The sequence below is a fragment of the Dendropsophus ebraccatus genome, chromosome 3 (genome assembly GCF_027789765.1).
Source record: "Dendropsophus ebraccatus isolate aDenEbr1 chromosome 3, aDenEbr1.pat, whole genome shotgun sequence".
In the NCBI taxonomy this organism is placed as follows: domain Eukaryota; kingdom Metazoa; phylum Chordata; class Amphibia; order Anura; family Hylidae; genus Dendropsophus; species Dendropsophus ebraccatus.
The window spans coordinates 21,014,263-21,033,103 of record NC_091456.1 but is presented as its reverse complement, the minus strand read 5'-3'; the positions used below and the strand labels follow the sequence as shown (position 1 = coordinate 21,033,103).

Genomic DNA, 18,841 nt, shown 5'->3' with positions numbered 1-18,841 from the left:
GGCTCCTCTTGCGGTTCGCTTCTCCACGGGTCAAGCGCGCTGTAGCTTCAGAGCGGCCTGTCTTAGCTGACAGGCTGCTTAGCCAATCACCAGTTGCTGCGGTCCCGGCCAGTGATTGGCTGAGCTGCCTGTCTTCTGAGACAGATCGCTCTGAAGCTGCAGCGTGCGGGACCTGGGGAGAAGCAGAGCGCAAGAGGAGCCCTGGACCATGGATAGGTAATGTATGCACTTTGCAAATCAGCAGCCGCGCACCGCTATTACACGTAGCAATGCCCGGTCGGTGCCTATAATCAAACCTATACCAACGATCAGCCGATGATCGTTGTCATTGGCTGATCGTTGTGTTTATCACATGGAACGATAATCGGCCGGATAGGGCCGATTCGGCTGATTATTGTTCCGTGTATTAGGGCCCTTATTCAGCCCTTCCAACACATCGTTCCATGTAAATAGAATGCCTCCTCTCTCCTCAGCTTCCTGCAACACCCTATAGTTTAAAACAAAAAAACAAAAACTCTTGTTTTCAGACACCAGCGGCCAGAGGACTATGTCAATGATCAGCAGATAATATGTTGACTATCTTCTATTAAAGTGAGCACAGGCTGGACGATATAGAGTCAGATATTCATGGCGAGGCAATGGTTACACATACCTGTTATGAGCTCTCTCACTTCCATGTCGTTCGTCTTCCTCAGCAGTCGTATTAATGCAGGAATACCATCACAGTTCTTTATTGACACTTTGTTTTCGTTATCTTTTCCATATGAAATGTTACGGAGGGCCCCGCAGGCTTTTCTGTGGACTTCAGGCTTTGGATGGTCTAACAGGCCCACGAGTATAGGAATGCCTTTGAGATGCCTTACCTCTTTCTTTATTTTATCATTTTCATAACACAAGTGCTGCAAATAGGCAGCTGCATTGGACTTGACTGGGTCAATGGGATGATTGAGCATTGAAATGACCTCAGGGAGGTCGGGATCTCTCCATCGGGGATCTTTGCGGATGCTGTCAATAGAAGGAGATCGCTTCCCTAGGCGATCTATGCTGGCAAGGCTTCCTCGCTCCGGCTGAGCCAGTGGAGCTGCATAGCCGCCATGGAGGTAAGGGATCCTCTCCTCAATCAGTTCTGATTCCAGAGGGTCATCATAAGCCCTAGGGAGGTCAGGAAACATACATGTAAGTACACCTATATGGGACATGTTATACTGAAGATATAGTGCTTACATTATTATGTAACCTGTGTTAGATGGAACATGAAGCCAGTTGAAATGTACACGATATTGTCAACCTGATAAATGTACATAGGAAAATGCTTCAAGACTATGTCAGATAATACGTCCAGGGTGCATGCTGTACATGGCCGTGCAATGGTAGCAGTGTAAACCCTGGAAGTGATAAGACTATACTAGAGCCAGATTGATTCAGAGACAAAAACAGTGGAAAACAACAGAATACTATCGATAGAATACTATATAGATAGAACACATCAGAATACTATCGATAGAACACATCAGAATACTATCGATAGAACACATCAGAATACTATCGATAGAACACATCAGAATACTATCGATAGAACACAACAGAATACTATTGATAGAATACAGCAGAATACTATATAGAATAGTGATGGCTAACCTTGACACTTCAGCTGTTGCAAAACTACAATTCCTATCATACCTGGGCAGCCAAAGCCATATGGCTTTGGCTGCCCAGGCATGATGGGAATTGTATTTTTGCAACAGCTGGAGTGTCAAGGTTATACATCACTGATATAGATAGAACACAACAGAATACGACAATTCGACAAAATACAGCAGAATACAACAGAATACTATATAGATAGAATACAACAATATACTATCAATAGAATACTTACTGAAGGCTCAATGGACTAAACAGACGGTGTAAGGCTCCATTTACACAGAAAGATTATCTGACAGATTATCTGCCAAAGATATGAAGCCAAAGCCAGAAACAGACTATAAACAGAGAACAGGTCATAAAGGAAAGCCTAAATTTCTCCTCTTTTCAAATCCATTCCTGGCTTTGGCTTTAAATCTTTGGCAGATAATCTTTCTGTGTAAATGGACCCTAATAGTCTAGCTACAAACAATGCAAAAATGAAAATGAAATAAAGACGCAGTACTTAAAGGGGAACAATCAATAGGTTAGAGGAATCTAACCTGCTAATAGCCCCCCTACTGTGCAGGAGGTGCAGAGGATGAAGGTAAGTCTCAAGTGTTTATCAGTGCGGTTCCTGTGCACTTAGACGTTTACTCCTCTCTGGTAAGAGCGTCTGGAGCACTGCCCCGCCACATTGCGCCAATCCACCCCCAGAGGAGTAAACGTCTCAGTACACGGGAACGGCGCAGAGGATGAACGCATGAGACTTACCTTCATCCTCTGCACCACCAGAACGGTGTTCCACCGGATGATGTTATAACTGGTGGTTGTATCAGCTCAGCCAAGGGTAGTGTTGTCGTAACGCCAGTACTAGTCCAGCACACACGTGTGATGTTGGTACATGCTTTGTTTAGGTGGACGGCTGTGTTCCCCAATGGCCGGTGACTGGAAGTGTTGTGATGGGTCCCTTGGGCTCTTGTCACGAAGACCTGAGAGGCAACTGACCCACCCTGACTGTTGGTACCGCCACAGAAAGTGTACAGTTAGTGTGTATAGGTGCTGATAAATCTTCACATAGACCTTAGAGCTTAAACTGGTTGTGCCTGAGGTTGTGCTTGAAGAAGTAGCGTAGAAGAGAGGTAGTTGTAGCAGTGCTTGGAAAGTTGAAAGTAGAGGAGAAGAGATTGTTGTGTATGCAGGCAAAAATCAAATGGCTAAAGAAACGCTGATCACATTTTTTTGTGCTGACCATAAAATTATTGTTAATCATTCACAAATCTTTCGGTACATGTACACATTGCTCCTTCGTTAATACGATCGTTTGTAAACTAGATTATACAACCGATCCTAACTAACGGCCATCATTCCATGTATTATGGTGATTTCAGGTCGTTTGCAAAAAAAAAAAAAAAAAGGTGCTCCTGTGCAATTGTTTATCATTTAGTCGGAGAAAATGAAAAATCGATCTGTCTAATAGGACCCTAAAGGCCGTATTACATGCCATGATAATAATGGGGAAGCAAGCGCCGGCCTGTCAGGTCAGTGCTCCCTTCCCGCTCAGAAGGAACAAGCGAGCACTCGCATTCTCCTCTGAATGGGCCCATGTAATAGGGCTTTAAGGCTATGTTCACTCATGTTGGAGTTTCATTGCAGTAAGGAAAGGGAGTGGGGCGGCGGGGCATGATCGAAACCTTTTAATATGTTAAAGGACTAAACAGGGTTTAATAGGGAAGTGTTTTTTAATAAAATGAACAAGAGGACAAAATCTTCTCATATGAAACGACTCATAAAGCAGAGTATCGGGATTCAGTTATTGGGCACGATGGCCGCTGAGCTTAAGTCAGCAATCTATTTTCTGAAAGTAAAGCTTGTTCTGTAGGAACGATATGTGTGCCCAGAGATATAAAAAGACACGGCACAAAACAAGTACTATTAACACGCACTAAAGTCAGCCAATCTCTAGGAAATTAAAGTGCAGAATTAGGCACAAATACGCCGAGATATTGTAAGGCTGAATTAAAAGAACAAAATCAATGTCTCAATTACACTGGTGATTCCAGGAGATTCTGCAGAAGATCGCATCCTGACCCCTAAAAATGTCTCCCATTAATTTTATAATGTCAGTGCAGCAGACCACACACTGCTGGGGGACGTCTGCTGACAGCTAGCAGGCTATCCGAAGAGGTGATGAACGGCCATGTAATACATTCCTTACTAATAGGGAGGAAATTCACACAGGCTCTTACACTTTTAGTTGAGATCATCTGCTGTGGATTTTTATTTTCAGTTTCTTCGTTACGGCCATGTTTTGGTACATTGTTCTAGCTGGGATGTGACTCAGATGATGCGCGGTAAAACGTCTCTCTCGTATCATCGGACACAAAGAAAAGAAGCTGCTGATATCAGCCAATTCCCGTAAGGCCAAAAACAGCTTCATCAGAAAAAAACATTACGCCGGCAGCTGGGCCGAAGCTTCATGAATGGAAACCACCAGATATTTAGCCTTTAGGCAGGAAGGTAAAAAACATCCTCTCAGCTATCTCTGATAAAACAAAAAACAACTAGTGCTGCTATAAAGACCTAGACGAACTAAGGTTCTATAGTGCGGTCAAACATTACCTGGATTATTCACTCTATTCTAATAATATGGCTTACAATAACTGAGAAGACACCTATACAAAATTTATTGGTAATGTGCTCCATTGAAGTAATCGGAAAACTGGTCGGCAGTAGAGATGAGCGCAACTGAAATCAGATTACATGGCAATGAATACTGGTGGCTGACGAAGTAGGATGTAGCCCTAGGGAGTGCAGGAAAACATGAACGCAGCCTATGGCCTACAGCTGTATCCATGTTTTACTGGACTCCCTAGAGCTGCATCCAACTTCTTCAGCCACCGGTATTCAAATGCTGACTGATCCTACTTGAGCATGCTCGAGTTGCACTCATCTCTAGTTGACAGTGCACACACCGTATAGAATATCATATCATAACCAAAATTGATTAGGACCATCCAAATAATGAATACACAAATTTACCATCTGCATTCTCAAAATACCTTGCTTCTATTAACTTCAATAGGAAATGGCATGACATTCATGTGTGGTTGTGCTCTGAAGCTCAAGCCCCCACCACGCTGACCATGGCTGCACAAGGGTCGGGAGTAGAGATGAGCGAACCGGGTTCGGGTTCGAGTCCATCCGAACCCGAATGTTCGGCATTTGATTAGCGGGGGCTGCTGAACTTGGATAAAGCTCTAAGGTTGTCTGGAAAACATGGATACAGCCAATGACTATATCCATTTTTTCCACATAGCCTTAGGGCCTTATTAAACTTCAGCAGCCCCCGCTAATCAAATGCCAAACGTTCGGGTTCGGATCGACTTGAGCATGCTCCAGGTTCTCTCATCTCTAGTCAGGAGTAAACATACCCTAACCTTCTGGTATCATGAAATTGGTATCCATTTGTTCACACACAATCCAATCTCTATTAGGCTATGTTCACCTCTGTACAAGTAGTCTACATACAGGGAAAACCAAAAGAATGGTATGCAGACTTTTATCACGGTATATCTGAACGCATCCATAGATTTCAGTAGACCAATTATTTCAAAGTGTTTTTTTTTTTTGTAGGAATCCAATGAGTAGACAGCCACACTTTATAGTCTTGCAAAAAAAATCTAAGCTGAGAAGCTCACTACTAGACTAGAAAGGTGAGGATGAGAGGTGCAAAGAAAAGAGCATTTTTCTGCACTAATGTAATCATAAGAATTTCACCTTTAACATCTCAATGCAAATGACGTCCAGGAGCTTTAACCACTATCCAAGACAATAGTGAAGCCCTTAAAGACCCAACATTTTCACTCGTCTTCTAACATCCTTAACTTTTTAATTGTCCGTCTAATGAGCCACATGAGGTGTTGTTTTTTTTTTTGCAGTAAGAGGAAGAGGACGTCAACCCTTTACATATATGCATAAGGTAGGTGGCACAGAAAATGACACCAGGCGGACACACGGGGGGCTGGGAAAAGATCTCAGTTCACCAACACGGCGTGACGTACCAAAATTAAAAGAATATCTGTAGAATCTGCATCACATTGTCTACAAGTACAAAACTGCAGGCTTGTGTGTTCAAACCTGCTGTTAGTTTCCCTTTAATATGATGATTATGTTTATGGTATGCCTTTTTACGGAAGTCATTAAGGGTCTCCAGTGTCAGAGATCGCAGTATGAGGGTGCGTTCACACTACGGAATCCGGGCGGATAATGTTGTGTTTAGGCAGATCTGACAGATTTTTGAAGCCAAAGCCAGGAATGGATTTGAGAAGAGGAGAAATATCAGTCTTTCTGTTATGACCTGTTCTCTGTTTACAGTATGTTCCTGGCTTTGGCTTCAAAAATCTGTCAGTGTGTCTAAACACCATATCCTGCCGCTCGCAGCTCCGCCCATGCCATAGACTCCATTCTATGCACAGGCAGATTCCACAGTCTGCCCAAAATAATTGTTTGGGCGGACGGCGGAATCCGCCTGTGCATAGAACGGTGTCTATAGCTCGAGTGGGGGTGAGCAGCAGAATCCGTGGTGGGTTTCCGCGATGCGGGGCTCCTTGAAATTAACAATGTTATAAATATCTATTGCTAAAATACCCCAAAACTCTAAATCAGAATATAAACGTTCTTATACCATTCATTTTTGTTTGGTTTAGATTAACTGACTGACCAAACTCTTTGGATAAACGGTGATAAGAGTGAGACGCAGCAGGATCCTACATCCACATGGCTCTTACGTGCCTGGAAACATGATAAATGCCCATTACATTGCTCTGACCCTGTACTCCAGCCCGCTGCCAGCGGACAACACACACATCTGGTGAAGAATACATCTCAATGTACAAAGACAAACAATGCTCACGTATAGTGTCGCCCCCAGTATGAAGCCAAACACTCCTCTCTTAGGACAAGGGGAGAGGAGCGGGCCGACCCCCGGCAGAAAGTATAAACAGATGTGACTATTTGCAGTACTATTTTTACTGTACACTAAAACTGATCTCTCAGAAAGAACTTTTTGTACTTTCCTGATGACTAGAAGAATACAGCAGACCTCCGGAAGAACTATTTTAGTTAGGAGGGTGCGACAACCGAGCTGGGAAACAAACAATTACAGAGGGAAGACAAGTTGAAGAGTTACACGTAAGTCACCTGGATTGTTAGAGGCCTCTTTGCCTGTCAATCATCCCTGCAGAGCGCTGACAGGCAGAGATCCATGACTAGCCATGGCCCACCTACTGCCCTGATGACTAGTCACAACCCACAGACTGCTGCAATAACTAGTCATGGCCCACACACCACCCCGATGACTAGTCACAGCCCACCTACTACCCTGATGACTAGTCACAGCCCACAGACCGCCGCAATAACTAGTCATGGCCCACACACCACCCCGATGACTAGTCACAACCCACCTACTACCCCGATGACTAGTCACAGCCCACAGACCGCCGCAATAACTAGTCATGGCCCATACACCGCCCAGATGGCTAGTCACGCCCTGGAGCTTGTGCTGTCACTGAGTACCTTAAATGCGGGATCCCAGCTGCCTGTCATTATGCTGGGCTCCCAGGACACTGATGTGTGCGGGACAGCTCTCACTGCAGCGGTCCCGCACACATCAAACCCCTCAAAGTCAGGAACGTATGTATACAGATGGTTGATGTAAAGGAGTTAATCAAGTTTTATTACTTTGTAATTTAACACGTTGAAATAAATGGATTTTTTTTTTATTTAGAAACCATTTTAAGTAAGGGGCGATTCGGGTCTCTCTGCTGTCAAGCCCTGGTCCTTGTCCTGGTCCTGCTGGGCAGTCTTAATAGCATTATGGGCCACTGGGCAGAGCTATGAACTAGCTGCACAAATGCTCGAGCCTTGTAAAGCGTCTGTAAACGACCAGCAAACTCACCAATTAGAAATAGTCGGGTTGTTAAATGGCCCTAAGAAACAAGTTTTCTAAGCAAAACTAGTTGCTAGGAATGTTCCCTCTAAACACCCCATTAGGGTAGCTTCACACACACACACACACACACACACACACACACACACACACACACACACAGTATCGCAGCAGATTTGCTCTAAATAACTAAACACAGCATCAAATCTGGTGCAGATCTGCTGCGGATCCTGTACATGTGTATGCACCCTTAAAGGGCTTATCCAGTGCTACAAAAACATGGCCACTTTCTTCCAGAGAGAGCACCACTCTTGTCTTTAGTTCAGGTGCGGTCTGCAATTAAGCTCCATTCACTTTAATGGAACGGAGTTACACCCGGAGTTAAAACCTGTACCCAAACTGGAGGCAAGAGTGGTGCTGTCTCTGGAAGAAAGTGGACATGTTTTTGTAGAGCGGGATAAACCCTTTAATAGGTATAGATTTGTTGGACAGTGTTGCCCAAGCAAATAAACATGTAATGGCCCGTTCACACTACGGATTCGTCGCAGAGATTTTGCTGGGAACCTCCATCCGTGAACTCCAAGCCGAATCTCTCCTGCCATGTCTTTGAATGGGAGGGCTCAATTCTTTGAGCAGAGACATAGCAGGAGAGATTTTACGCGGACTCCACGAACTGAGCTTCCCGGTGGAATCTCTGTGCCGAATCCATAGTATGAACGGGCCTTTACAGCTACTGAAGCTATATCCGGTTTGGCACAGTGCCATCTGCACAAAGCACAGTAGAAGTTAAGCCATCCATTTCCTCCATTTCTTAAAGGTGTGATACAGGATTAGGAAAACATGGCTGCCTTTTTCTGAAAACAGTTCACAGGTTGTGTCTAGTATTGCAAATGAGCTCCATTGAAGTGAATAGAGCTATGTTGCGTTTACATGGAGCGATAATTGAATCAACGATTTTTAAGCAACGATTTGGTTTTTATAACGGTCAGCGTTTAGATGCAAAAAAAAAGTTATTGCGATTGTTTTTAAGGGTACAAACCCACTTGACGTATTTACTGCGTGAATCAGTCTTAAAAATAAGCAGGCAAAACGCAGGTTGGCTTTATACAATTGTTCTGCATTAAAATACGCAATTGCGTATTTTTGAAGCGTGAAGCTACATGCGTTTTTCACACAGGTTGTTAACAACTGATGCTTTGCTAACAACAAGCTTCACGCTTCAAAAATACACAATTGCGTATTTTAATGCAGAACAATCGTATAAAGCCAACCTGCGTTTTGCCTGCTTATTTTTAAGACTGATTCACGCAGCAAATACGTCAAGTGGGTTTGTACCCTTAGATCGCTTAAGCCCATCTTTCCCATAGGGTGAATCGGTGAAAGACTGCGATCTGCGAATTTTTAGCGACCGACCAATAACGACTTGAGAACATGTTGAAAGACCAAAATGAACGATTTCTCGCTCTTTGCTAGATCGTTCACTGTGTTTACACAGAACGATTATCGCTCAAATGCAATCGTTATTGCGAAAATTCAAACGATAATCGTTCCATGTAAACGCAGAACTATGCTGCATCATCAGACATCAGATCATAATCATCAGCCCATGGGCAGGCATGTTTCTGGATAGAAGCATAATTATTATTATATATTTGTTCAACTCCTTTAATTGGTTATTTTTAAGTTATTCTGTATACAATTTTTCCCCAAGGAACACTGCTCTAATACTCCGTACCAACTAGATCTCTGCAATGATAAAAATACATTGAAATTGCAATTCTAAGAAAAATATAGGTCAAAAACCTATGGAAAAAAAAAAGACAAATGATATTGTATAAAATTTTAATTTTGCTACTTTTGAGCTTTAATTAAAATAACAAACTATGAAAAGTACATTTAAGCCTTATTCTCACGTTACATGCACAGTCCGTATACAGGGACCATGTGCTATGGAACAGATTATTAGAAAGGTGCTTAGAACGTGGGCATGATGCGTTACCTTAAAGAGACTCAGTCAGTAGGTTTATACTGTCCTATCTCAGAGTAGCATAAACTAGTGACAGAGAAGCTGAACAGAATGATGTATGACTTACATTGTTCTGTGCAGCTGATCCAGAGATTTCCTCCTGAATAACATGGACAATAAGTAGTCCTCTCTATTATGTGCGTGAGCTAGGGCTGGGCGATAATGGCCTAAATCAATATCGCGGTTTATCGTACATGTAGCCGCGGTAACGATAAATTGAACGATCATTATGGCACGCCCCTTTTAAAAGCCACACCCCTTTTGAAAACCCCATTTTCCGATGGTAATACAAACGTGAATTTATTCCATATAACAATGTGCAGCAAACTTCATAAGTAATACACAACATTTTGGCATCTCCTAGTGCCACTTGAAAATGGGAATAGGAGATGCCAAAACGTATATTACTTGTGAAGTTTGCTGCACATTGTTATATGGAATAAATTCACGTTTTCACGTTTGTATTACCATCAGAGTATTTTTTACGTCTGCTGGCACCCACAGTTCAATTAGTGTGCTGCCTATATTTTTTGCTATATCTATCTATCTATATATATTTATACAGTGTGTGTGTGTGTATATAGATAGATAGATAGATAGATAATAGGCGAGAGATAGATAGATAATAGGCGAGAGATAGATAGATAGGAGACAGATACATAGACAGATAGATACATAGATAGGAGATAATAGATAGATAGATAGATAGAGATAGATACATAGATAGATAGATAGGAGATAGACATCTATCTCCTATCTATCTATGTATCTATCTATCTATGTATCTATCTATCTATGTATCTATCTATGTATCTATCTATCTCCTATGTATCTTTCCATCTATCTCCTATCTGTCTGTCTACATCTATCTGATATGTACCCCCAGTCACTGTCACGTGCTGTTCTGACCCCCCCTCTCCCGCACATACTGTTGTTGCAGGGGTCAGGTATAAGTCGGCACCTCCATGCTCCACCGGGCACTGCTCTCTCTCTCCCCCCCCCCCCCCCCCCCCGCACAGGAAGGAATCGTCTGCCCCCCATCACTCAGTGTTGCAGCACATATATCTGCCGGCAGCATCACCGGCAGATCGTCACACATGGCTGCTTTCAACACTGCCAAAAGATAACGGGATGCCGAGGATTCCTGTGCGGGGACAGAGTGCGGTGCCCGGTGGGGGGAGGATGTGCCGACCCATACCTGACACCAATTGTATGTACGGGAAAGGTGGGGGCAGGGCACACTGTGTAGCTTCCAGAGAAGCTAGGAGAAGTGAGTGAGCCGCCCGGCAGCAGCAGCGCTGAGCACACAGCACGCCTGTGCGCAGCCTGTCAGATCTCCAGCCTTCCTCCTCAGGAAGATTAACAGAGGGGAGCAGAGCATGCGGCCGCAGGGTGAGGAGGAGGAGGAGGGAGGGGGGAAATACCGCAGATACCGTCCTGGCAGAGTTGAGGTCGGTTAACAGACGCCACAGACGGTATCGGTATTTTGACGGTATACCGCCCAGCCCTAGTGTGAGCCCAGCAGTCCTGGATATTAATGAGAAGCAGAAAACTCCGCCCACCAGCTGCTCATTGGAAGTTATCTAGCCATGCTGTGTATAGGCAACCAACTGTCAATCAGCAGCAGGAGGGCAGGAAGAGGGGTGTGGCAAGAATCCTATTCTCCTGCATATTAGGAGAACTGCTGAACATGATGGAAGTAATACAACAATATGTTTAGTATTTATATCACTAGTTTATGCTGCCCTCATTTAAGGCAGTATAAACCTAGTGACAGGTTCCCTTTAAGGATACAAGAAATTTTGGTTTCTATTTATTTTCACATTTCATCTTCCAGTAGCTAAAACTTTTAAAACATTTTCCTGTAATACACATCTGGCACTCAATGGGTATATATATTAAACTCTGCTGAGGAGTCTACTCCATACAATTTACCCACATAACATAACAAATATTACATGTCCTGAAAGCGTTAACAATTATGTACAAATGGTTTAACGGTCATAAGATTAGCCACCAATGTACTGTCTCTATAGGCCAGTGTCACATACACATACAAGGCCATGCACTGGGCTTTATTACCTGCCTATGGGACATTCTGTAAACTGAAAAAGTGTGGCATCCTATACACTAGGGTCAGAGAGATGATCACGGCTCCTATCTCCCCTGCTCTCTCGCTCTCTCTGCTTCCTGTCTCAGGAGGGATTGTGTTTTACATGCTGGGCAGCAGAGCAGCTCACGTAATCATATCGCTATCTTACAAATTGTAAGAGAGGGGTATACAGGCAGCTGTTAACAGAGGCAATAAAAAGTACTGGAAACATGGAAAATGTGGCCCCTCACAATTGTAATCCCAACAGCGTCGCAGTGTCAAAACAAAGGTGCAGCACGGAGCTGTTCCAAGTAACACAAAACAGTATTTAAAAACATCAGAGTTCTTTCATCTACACATAGTAATATATAACTAAATTATTTTTTTGGAATAACATGTAGGTGCTAATGGATCACTTCTAGGTACAGCAAGTGATTTCTGAAGGCAACAGTCGTATCTCAGCTATACAAGAGCTATTGTGAGCCATTATATTCTCCCCCAGCAGCACTAATACCTACATAATAGTGAATTCAACAGAACATTCTAAACTTCATAATAAGGCATAATAATAAATAAAAAAATAAATAAATAAAAACACTGTCCCACTGCATAAAATAGCAGGCTGTGGGCAAAGTATTACACTGATCCAAAGCCACAGGCACATGACTACATATCGAATCAAAAAGGACACAATAAAAGGTATAAATCAGAAATATATCAGATTGTGGGTTGAGTTACCTTGGTTTGTGGGGTCTTCCTGTGAGGGGCATGCCGGGAAGGACTCTTCTATTCATTGTGGAGTAATCTGGATCCAATTCATAACCTTCATCATCCGCTCCAAGACTGCGATTATCATCCTCCAATCCATATGGCTCAGGCTGGAAACGCTCTGGCTGGGATCGGTTTAGGTCCACGCTACTTCCAATTGGCACTTGGGGCTGCGCAATAGGAACATAGTTTTCCCTACGAGTTGGGAGGGTGTAACTTCCATCTTCAGGGCGATAGCTATTGCCTGGAGTGTAAGCATATCGAGGGCGGTAATTGATTCCACGGGATAGGCTTCCATAGTTATCTGGCATGTCTCCATAACTTTCATGTGCCATGAAGGGCCGGTACGGGGCCTCATGAGGATCACCGTAAGAATCGTTGTAACTGTTGTTGTAGGACCTAGTCAAAGTCGAAGTTGCCTGAGGGGTTATAAAACGCTCCCCGTTTTTCATGTATCTTCTGTCAATAGAATCGGTGTAACCACTGATCGGAGATGAAGCATCAAGAACGGGCATCCCATCAGGGCCAAGTGGCACTTGACGTACGGTTCTTGTGGTGACTGTTTTTACCATCTTTGTAACCTGAATAAAAGAAACATGTTGAACAGAGTAGTAAAATAAAACTTTAAAAAGACACTAAACAGACTAATCCAGACAAAGCTGAAAACAGAGACTGAAAACCTACATTCTCACTAAGGGCCCGCTCACAACGAGTAAAACAGGCTGAAATTCCAAGTGAAACCCCCGCCGCGGACTCCGCTTGCCTCCGCCAGCCTCAGTGTCTTAATATAATGTGTAGCGCGCCTCCGTTCTCTGCTCATAGAATTAACATGAGCAGCGTATAGGGGTAGCGTGCAACACATTACATTGACACACTGAGGCAGGCGGGATTCCAAGCAGAGTCCGCAGCGAGGGTTCTGCTCAGAATTTCAGCCTGTTTTACTCAGTGTGAATGGACCCTAACTCTGACCCCCTCTATACGTCAAAGTGATGAACTGCTCTATATAAACTCAAATATCTATATGCTCATATAATTGGGCAGCAGAAAATAAGTTTTGAGAGAGGTAGCCTCATGCAGCTGTTTCCTACAGCTGATCAGTGAGACCCCACTGTTTACCTAAAGGCTTGAGGATAGGCTAGCAATTTTTACAGACTAGATAAGTCCATAAAGGCGTATTCCCATCTGAGGAAGTTATCCCCTATCCACAGAAAAGGTGGCGACAAGCTGATCTGTGGGGGAGTGTTAAAGAAGTTGTCCAGTAAAAACTTTTTTCTTTTAAATGAACTGATATCAGAAAGTTATATAGATTTGTAATTTACTTTTATTAAAAAATCTCAAGTCTTCCCATAGTTATCAGCTGTTGTATATCATGCAGGAAATGTTTTACTTTCAGTCTAACACAGTTGTCTCTGCTGCCACCTCTGGCCAAGCCAGGAACTGTCCAGAGCAGGAGAGGTTTTCTATGGGTATTCATGTAAGAAAGAAACAGAGTTCCTGTCTCGGCCAGAGGTGGCAGCAGAGAGCACTATGTCAGACTGAAAATAAAACATTTCCTGCAGGACATACAGCCGCTGATAAGTACTGTAAGATTTGAGATTTTTTAATAGAAGAAGTAAATTACAAATCTATATAACTTTCTGATATCAGTTGATTTGAAAGAAAAAGATTTTTGCTGGACAACCCCTTTAAAAAGGGACTCAGTCACCACCAACCCACCCTTCTCAAAACCATCTGTAAGTAGGATAAAGTATGCAGATTCCAAATCTGTAATTTTTTAAGCTTTCTCCTCCTTTGTATGTCCCGCTGTAAGCCTACACACTGGGCATGTTGATGCATAGCGAGGACGACTTAACTCAAGTATATAATGGAGAGGACTACTTAGACTCCATTTGTGGCTTATAGCAAAGGAATGCAAGTACATAGGAAGATAGAAATTGCAGATTTGTATACTCTACTGATGTATAATCTACTAATAACTAAGGGCCCTATTCCACCGGACGATTATCGTTCACATAATCGTAAACGATAAACAATCCAAACGTCCGCCATTATGAAAGACCTGAAATTGTTTGCCCATTTACATGGAAAGATAATCATTACTTATGATCGTTCTTGCGGTCCTCCTGTTGTCGCTGTTGCGTTCGTCACTACTGCGAACGACTTCTTGTTCAATGCGATCGATTTGCGAACGAGCAACGATAAAAATAGGTCTAGGTCTTGTTAAACGATCAACTATTTCTCGTTTGGTCGTTAGTCGTTAACTGCTATTCAACCGAACGATTATCGTTTAGATTCGAACGATTTAACGATAATCTGAACGATAATCATCCGGTGGAATAGGGCCCTAAATTTAGCGGGTGTTTTGGAGGTGACAGAGTCCCTTTAAACAAAGCAATGTTTCGCAAGTAATGAATCTTTTTGATCACATAACTCAGAAGAACAATAACTCATACATCTATGGGACGGTATGGTATCTGCTTGTCAGAGGAGAAACCGGCCATTATGCTCGCACACCATTTCCTCTGACAAGCAGAGAAGTTAAAGAAGAAGATTAGGACACAACCTGCTCCCCCAAAGCAGGAATCCCTCTGCCCTGATCAGGAAAAGACCCAGCAGGGAGACAACACCATTATGCAATCACTGCATGGGTCAGCCTCTTCACACTCTGTATAGCAGGGGTAGGGAACCTTGGCTCTCCAGCTGTTGCAAAACTACAACTCCCATTATGCCTGGACAGCCGAAGGCTGTCCAGGCATGATGGGAGTTGTAGTTTTGCAACAGCTGGAGAGCCAAGGTTCCCTACCCCTGCTATAGAATATATATGCACTGTAAGGAGTAAAGGTCAAACAGTAGGTGGCGCAATGTATTACATTTAAAAATTATTTAATCTACTGAAAAACTTTTATTTTGGAGTTTTATTTAAAAACAACATTGTTTGTGGCACAATCCCTATAAACCACAAAAGCATGACCTACATCTGGAATGTTGGACGGCAACATTAAACATCTCAAGGCCGGCTTGGCCAAGAATATATCTAATAGATCTATAAACTATGGGGTTTTGCTAAACAAGCTTGGAGGCAAAATACATTTTAATTCCTATTGTTACTGATGCTTGTAGCTGTAAGTACTGTGCATAGGAACCGCACACAAAACGTTGTTCTCGTACTGTCTTCTTAGGCCCTATTAGATGTGCCTGCACTTTTATATCATCTAAAAGATCTTCAAGGTGACTTTTGCTGGATTATCATGCAAAATGTTTGATTCCCAGCACTGATACCGCATGAGGATACAAGGAAAGGCTAAACTCCCCTTTGTGTTTGGAATACATAAGGGGCTTTTTCTTGCTTTAGCTGCAGATTTAAAATTACTAGGTTGAAGACAAAACTGTGAGCGGCTGCTGAGAGAAGCTTCATTGCCGGCACACAAAGAGCAGGAGAAATGTGCGGAGCCCAATCACTCCAATGAATAATTATATCTCCACTCAGAAGACAATAGTTTGTGGACACTGGAAGTTCAGGCTGTAAGGACTGATTATAAGGCTATGTTCACACACAGTATTTTTGCAACCAAAACCAGGAGTGGATTCATGTTAAGTTCACACACTGTTGAAATTGAAAGGATGACCGCCATTTAATGGCAAATAATTGCTGTTATTTCAAAACAACGGCCGTTATTTGGCATTAAACGACGGACATCCACATATTTATTTAGTAATTTTTTTTCTCTAATATATATATATATATATATATATATATATATATATATATTAGTGTACAGGCTCTAGGGGTAAAGCCCTACAAAGACTAAAATCGCTCCTTGTGCCTCCATGCGCAGATGCCGGATGACACCTGCAGCTGGAAACCGGGTACATCACGAATCAGGCTCTTCCAGCAGCAATGTCCATTGCCCACTCAGCCAGTCAGGGACTAGGGTGGTGTCCTCCCCCAGTCACAGATTGGTTGAGCGGCACTCAGTCAAAGTCGTGATGTTACAGCTAGCAGAGCTGCAGGACCCCGAAGTGACGCTACAAAGGCTTGAAGAGGGGTGAGATGACGTGTTTATTAGGGTTATCCCCATCTGCCTGCATGTTGATTTTAGTCTTAATGGAACTTCTCCTTTATAACTTGAAAAAACAGACATACCTTGGTTTCTGTCCTTCTAGTGGTTCCATCCTCTGAGGTGACAATGGACACATGGGAGGTCGGAGTTCCAGGATCTTCTTCCACTGTAACCGTCTCTTCCAGCATCTCTGGAGGTTCTTGCATCATGGCGATAGATGTCTGGTTACTAGGACTCTGCTCCTGCAAGAAGGATATTTGTGTTAACAACTGATAACATTAAAAAAAAAAATCTGAGTTACCAGAGCACTATTATAGACATAAAGAAAAATTTTAGTTATTTGTCCATAAACATTTTTTTATTAGTACTGTATGCAAGAACTGGGGAAAAAAAAAAAAACTTATGGGAAAAATATGAAAAATAATGATTATTAACTGGAGTTCCTTTTCTTTTGCTACCATTACAATAATTATAATATACAAGCAGGACGGTACGGTATGTTATGATAGAACCCGTGGCGCAGCCCCAAGGCATATCCTTGGATTTCCGCTATACATTTGTAAATTGGATAGCCATTGAAATCAATGGGATGTGGATTTTAAACAGATTTCATGTGCATTTAAACGACTATATTTTCCGGAGTATAAGACGACCCCCAACTTTTCCAGTTTAAATATACAGTTTGGGATATACTTTCTGTATAAGACTACCCCCTCTTCCAACGCACACCAAATAAAAAAAAAAGTTATAAAAAACATTGGATAGCAGAGATATCTGAGAGGCAGAGAAGGAGGTACAGTAATACCGGTAGGATACAAGGGAGGCCAGACTGTGAAAGAGGTGTGTTCCTGGGCACAGCGCCACTCTACTATATCTCTTTTCCATACCCCGGACACCTGCAGCTTGCTCCGCCCTTCATATGATTTCCGCATATGGCAAGGAGGGAGGCTGAAATTTTTGAGCTCCCACCGTGTGAGGCAACCAAAGATTCTCCAGTCTGGTTCTGAAGTTTTTCGGCCACCGCTCCTATAAGATGACACCCAGCATATAAGACGACCCCTGACTTTTGAGAGGATTTTCCTGGGTTAGGGTACGTGCACACTACGGAATCATGATGGGTTCTGCAGCTTGCGGCCGCGCGCATCTCTATAGACTCCATTCATGCACGGGCAGATTCCGCCATCCATCCAAAGAATTAATAGTCCGCGAGCGGCTGCAAGCTACGGAATCTGCAATGGGTTTTCCGCCGCGATTCCTTAGTGTGCACGTACCCTTAAAAAGTAATCTTATACACAGGAAAATACTGTAGTTGTTGTGTGATTATAACCCAGGTATGAGGTATGACTGACGTAATACACACAATGGAATAGTAAAGCCAAGTTGTACTCAGTACTAATGTGAGACATTACTATCCTGGGAAGTGATCCCTCACTAGGTGCTTGTAGGAATCTCATGCACAACATGTTATCCAGGATAATGTGTTACGTAAGGACATGGGAATGCCGCCTCTTGCTTACTGCTGCGCCGACTCCTCAGATCCTGCCTGGTAAAAATAGAGCAGCTTCAAATAAAGTAAATGAAAGGTGACGGTCTTGGCGGTGACCAGATGTTACATCAATGTTAATGTGTAAACCGTAAAAAACAAGACTTGTAAAATTCTCTTTTACATTTTGGAAGCTTTTATTCTCAGTATTTGCCAGACCATCAGACCAGCGTGTTTTTTGTCGGCTGAATCTTTGTGGGAGCTGCTAGTGATGTAATAGGCGACCACTATTCTGATCCAATGGGCGATGGATATTATTAAGATCTTTCAAATCAACTGGTTTCAGAAAGTTATATAGATTTGTAATTTACTTCTATTTAAAAATCTCCATTCTTCCAGAACTCATCAGCTGCTGTATGTCCTGCAGGAAGTGGTGTTTTCTCTCCAGTCTGACACAGTGCTCTCTGCTGCCACCTCTGTCCATGTCAGGAACTGTCCAGAGCAGGAGAGGTTTTCTATGGGGATTTGCTCCTCCTCTTGACAGTTCCTGTCTCAGACAGAGGTGGCAGCAGAGAGCACTGTGTCAGACTGAATAAAAGAATCCTGCAGGGCATACAGCAGCTGATAAGTATGGGAAGACTTGAGATTTTTAAATAGAAGTAACTTTCTTAAACCATTTGTTTTGAACGAAAAAGTTTTTTGCTGGCGTACCCCTTTAAGTTAATGAAACGTACCATATATCAAGGTTGTAAAATATACCAGGCTACGATGCCCAAGTTTTGGATGGAGAGTTTATGGAACACAGCTTCCACAGTAAAAAAAAAAAAAAAATCCCTTC

The 18,841-nt window shown here is 42.8% G+C and overlaps 1 protein-coding gene across 5 annotated transcripts in view; it reads right to left on the bottom strand.

The window, feature by feature from the left end:
• Positions 1-18,841, bottom strand: part of ARVCF (ARVCF delta catenin family member) — a 543,287-nt gene that overhangs the window by 62,199 nt on the left and 462,247 nt on the right. For all 5 annotated transcript variants that reach the window (XM_069961072.1, XM_069961073.1, XM_069961074.1 and 2 more), the window contains 3 exons: positions 16,604-16,762; positions 12,430-13,040; positions 653-1,152 (listed from right to left, as the gene is read on the bottom strand). In XM_069961072.1, the coding sequence (XP_069817173.1) occupies positions 653-1,152; positions 12,430-13,040; positions 16,604-16,762 (1,270 nt within the window). The remainder of the gene's footprint in view (positions 1-652; positions 1,153-12,429; positions 13,041-16,603; positions 16,763-18,841) is intronic.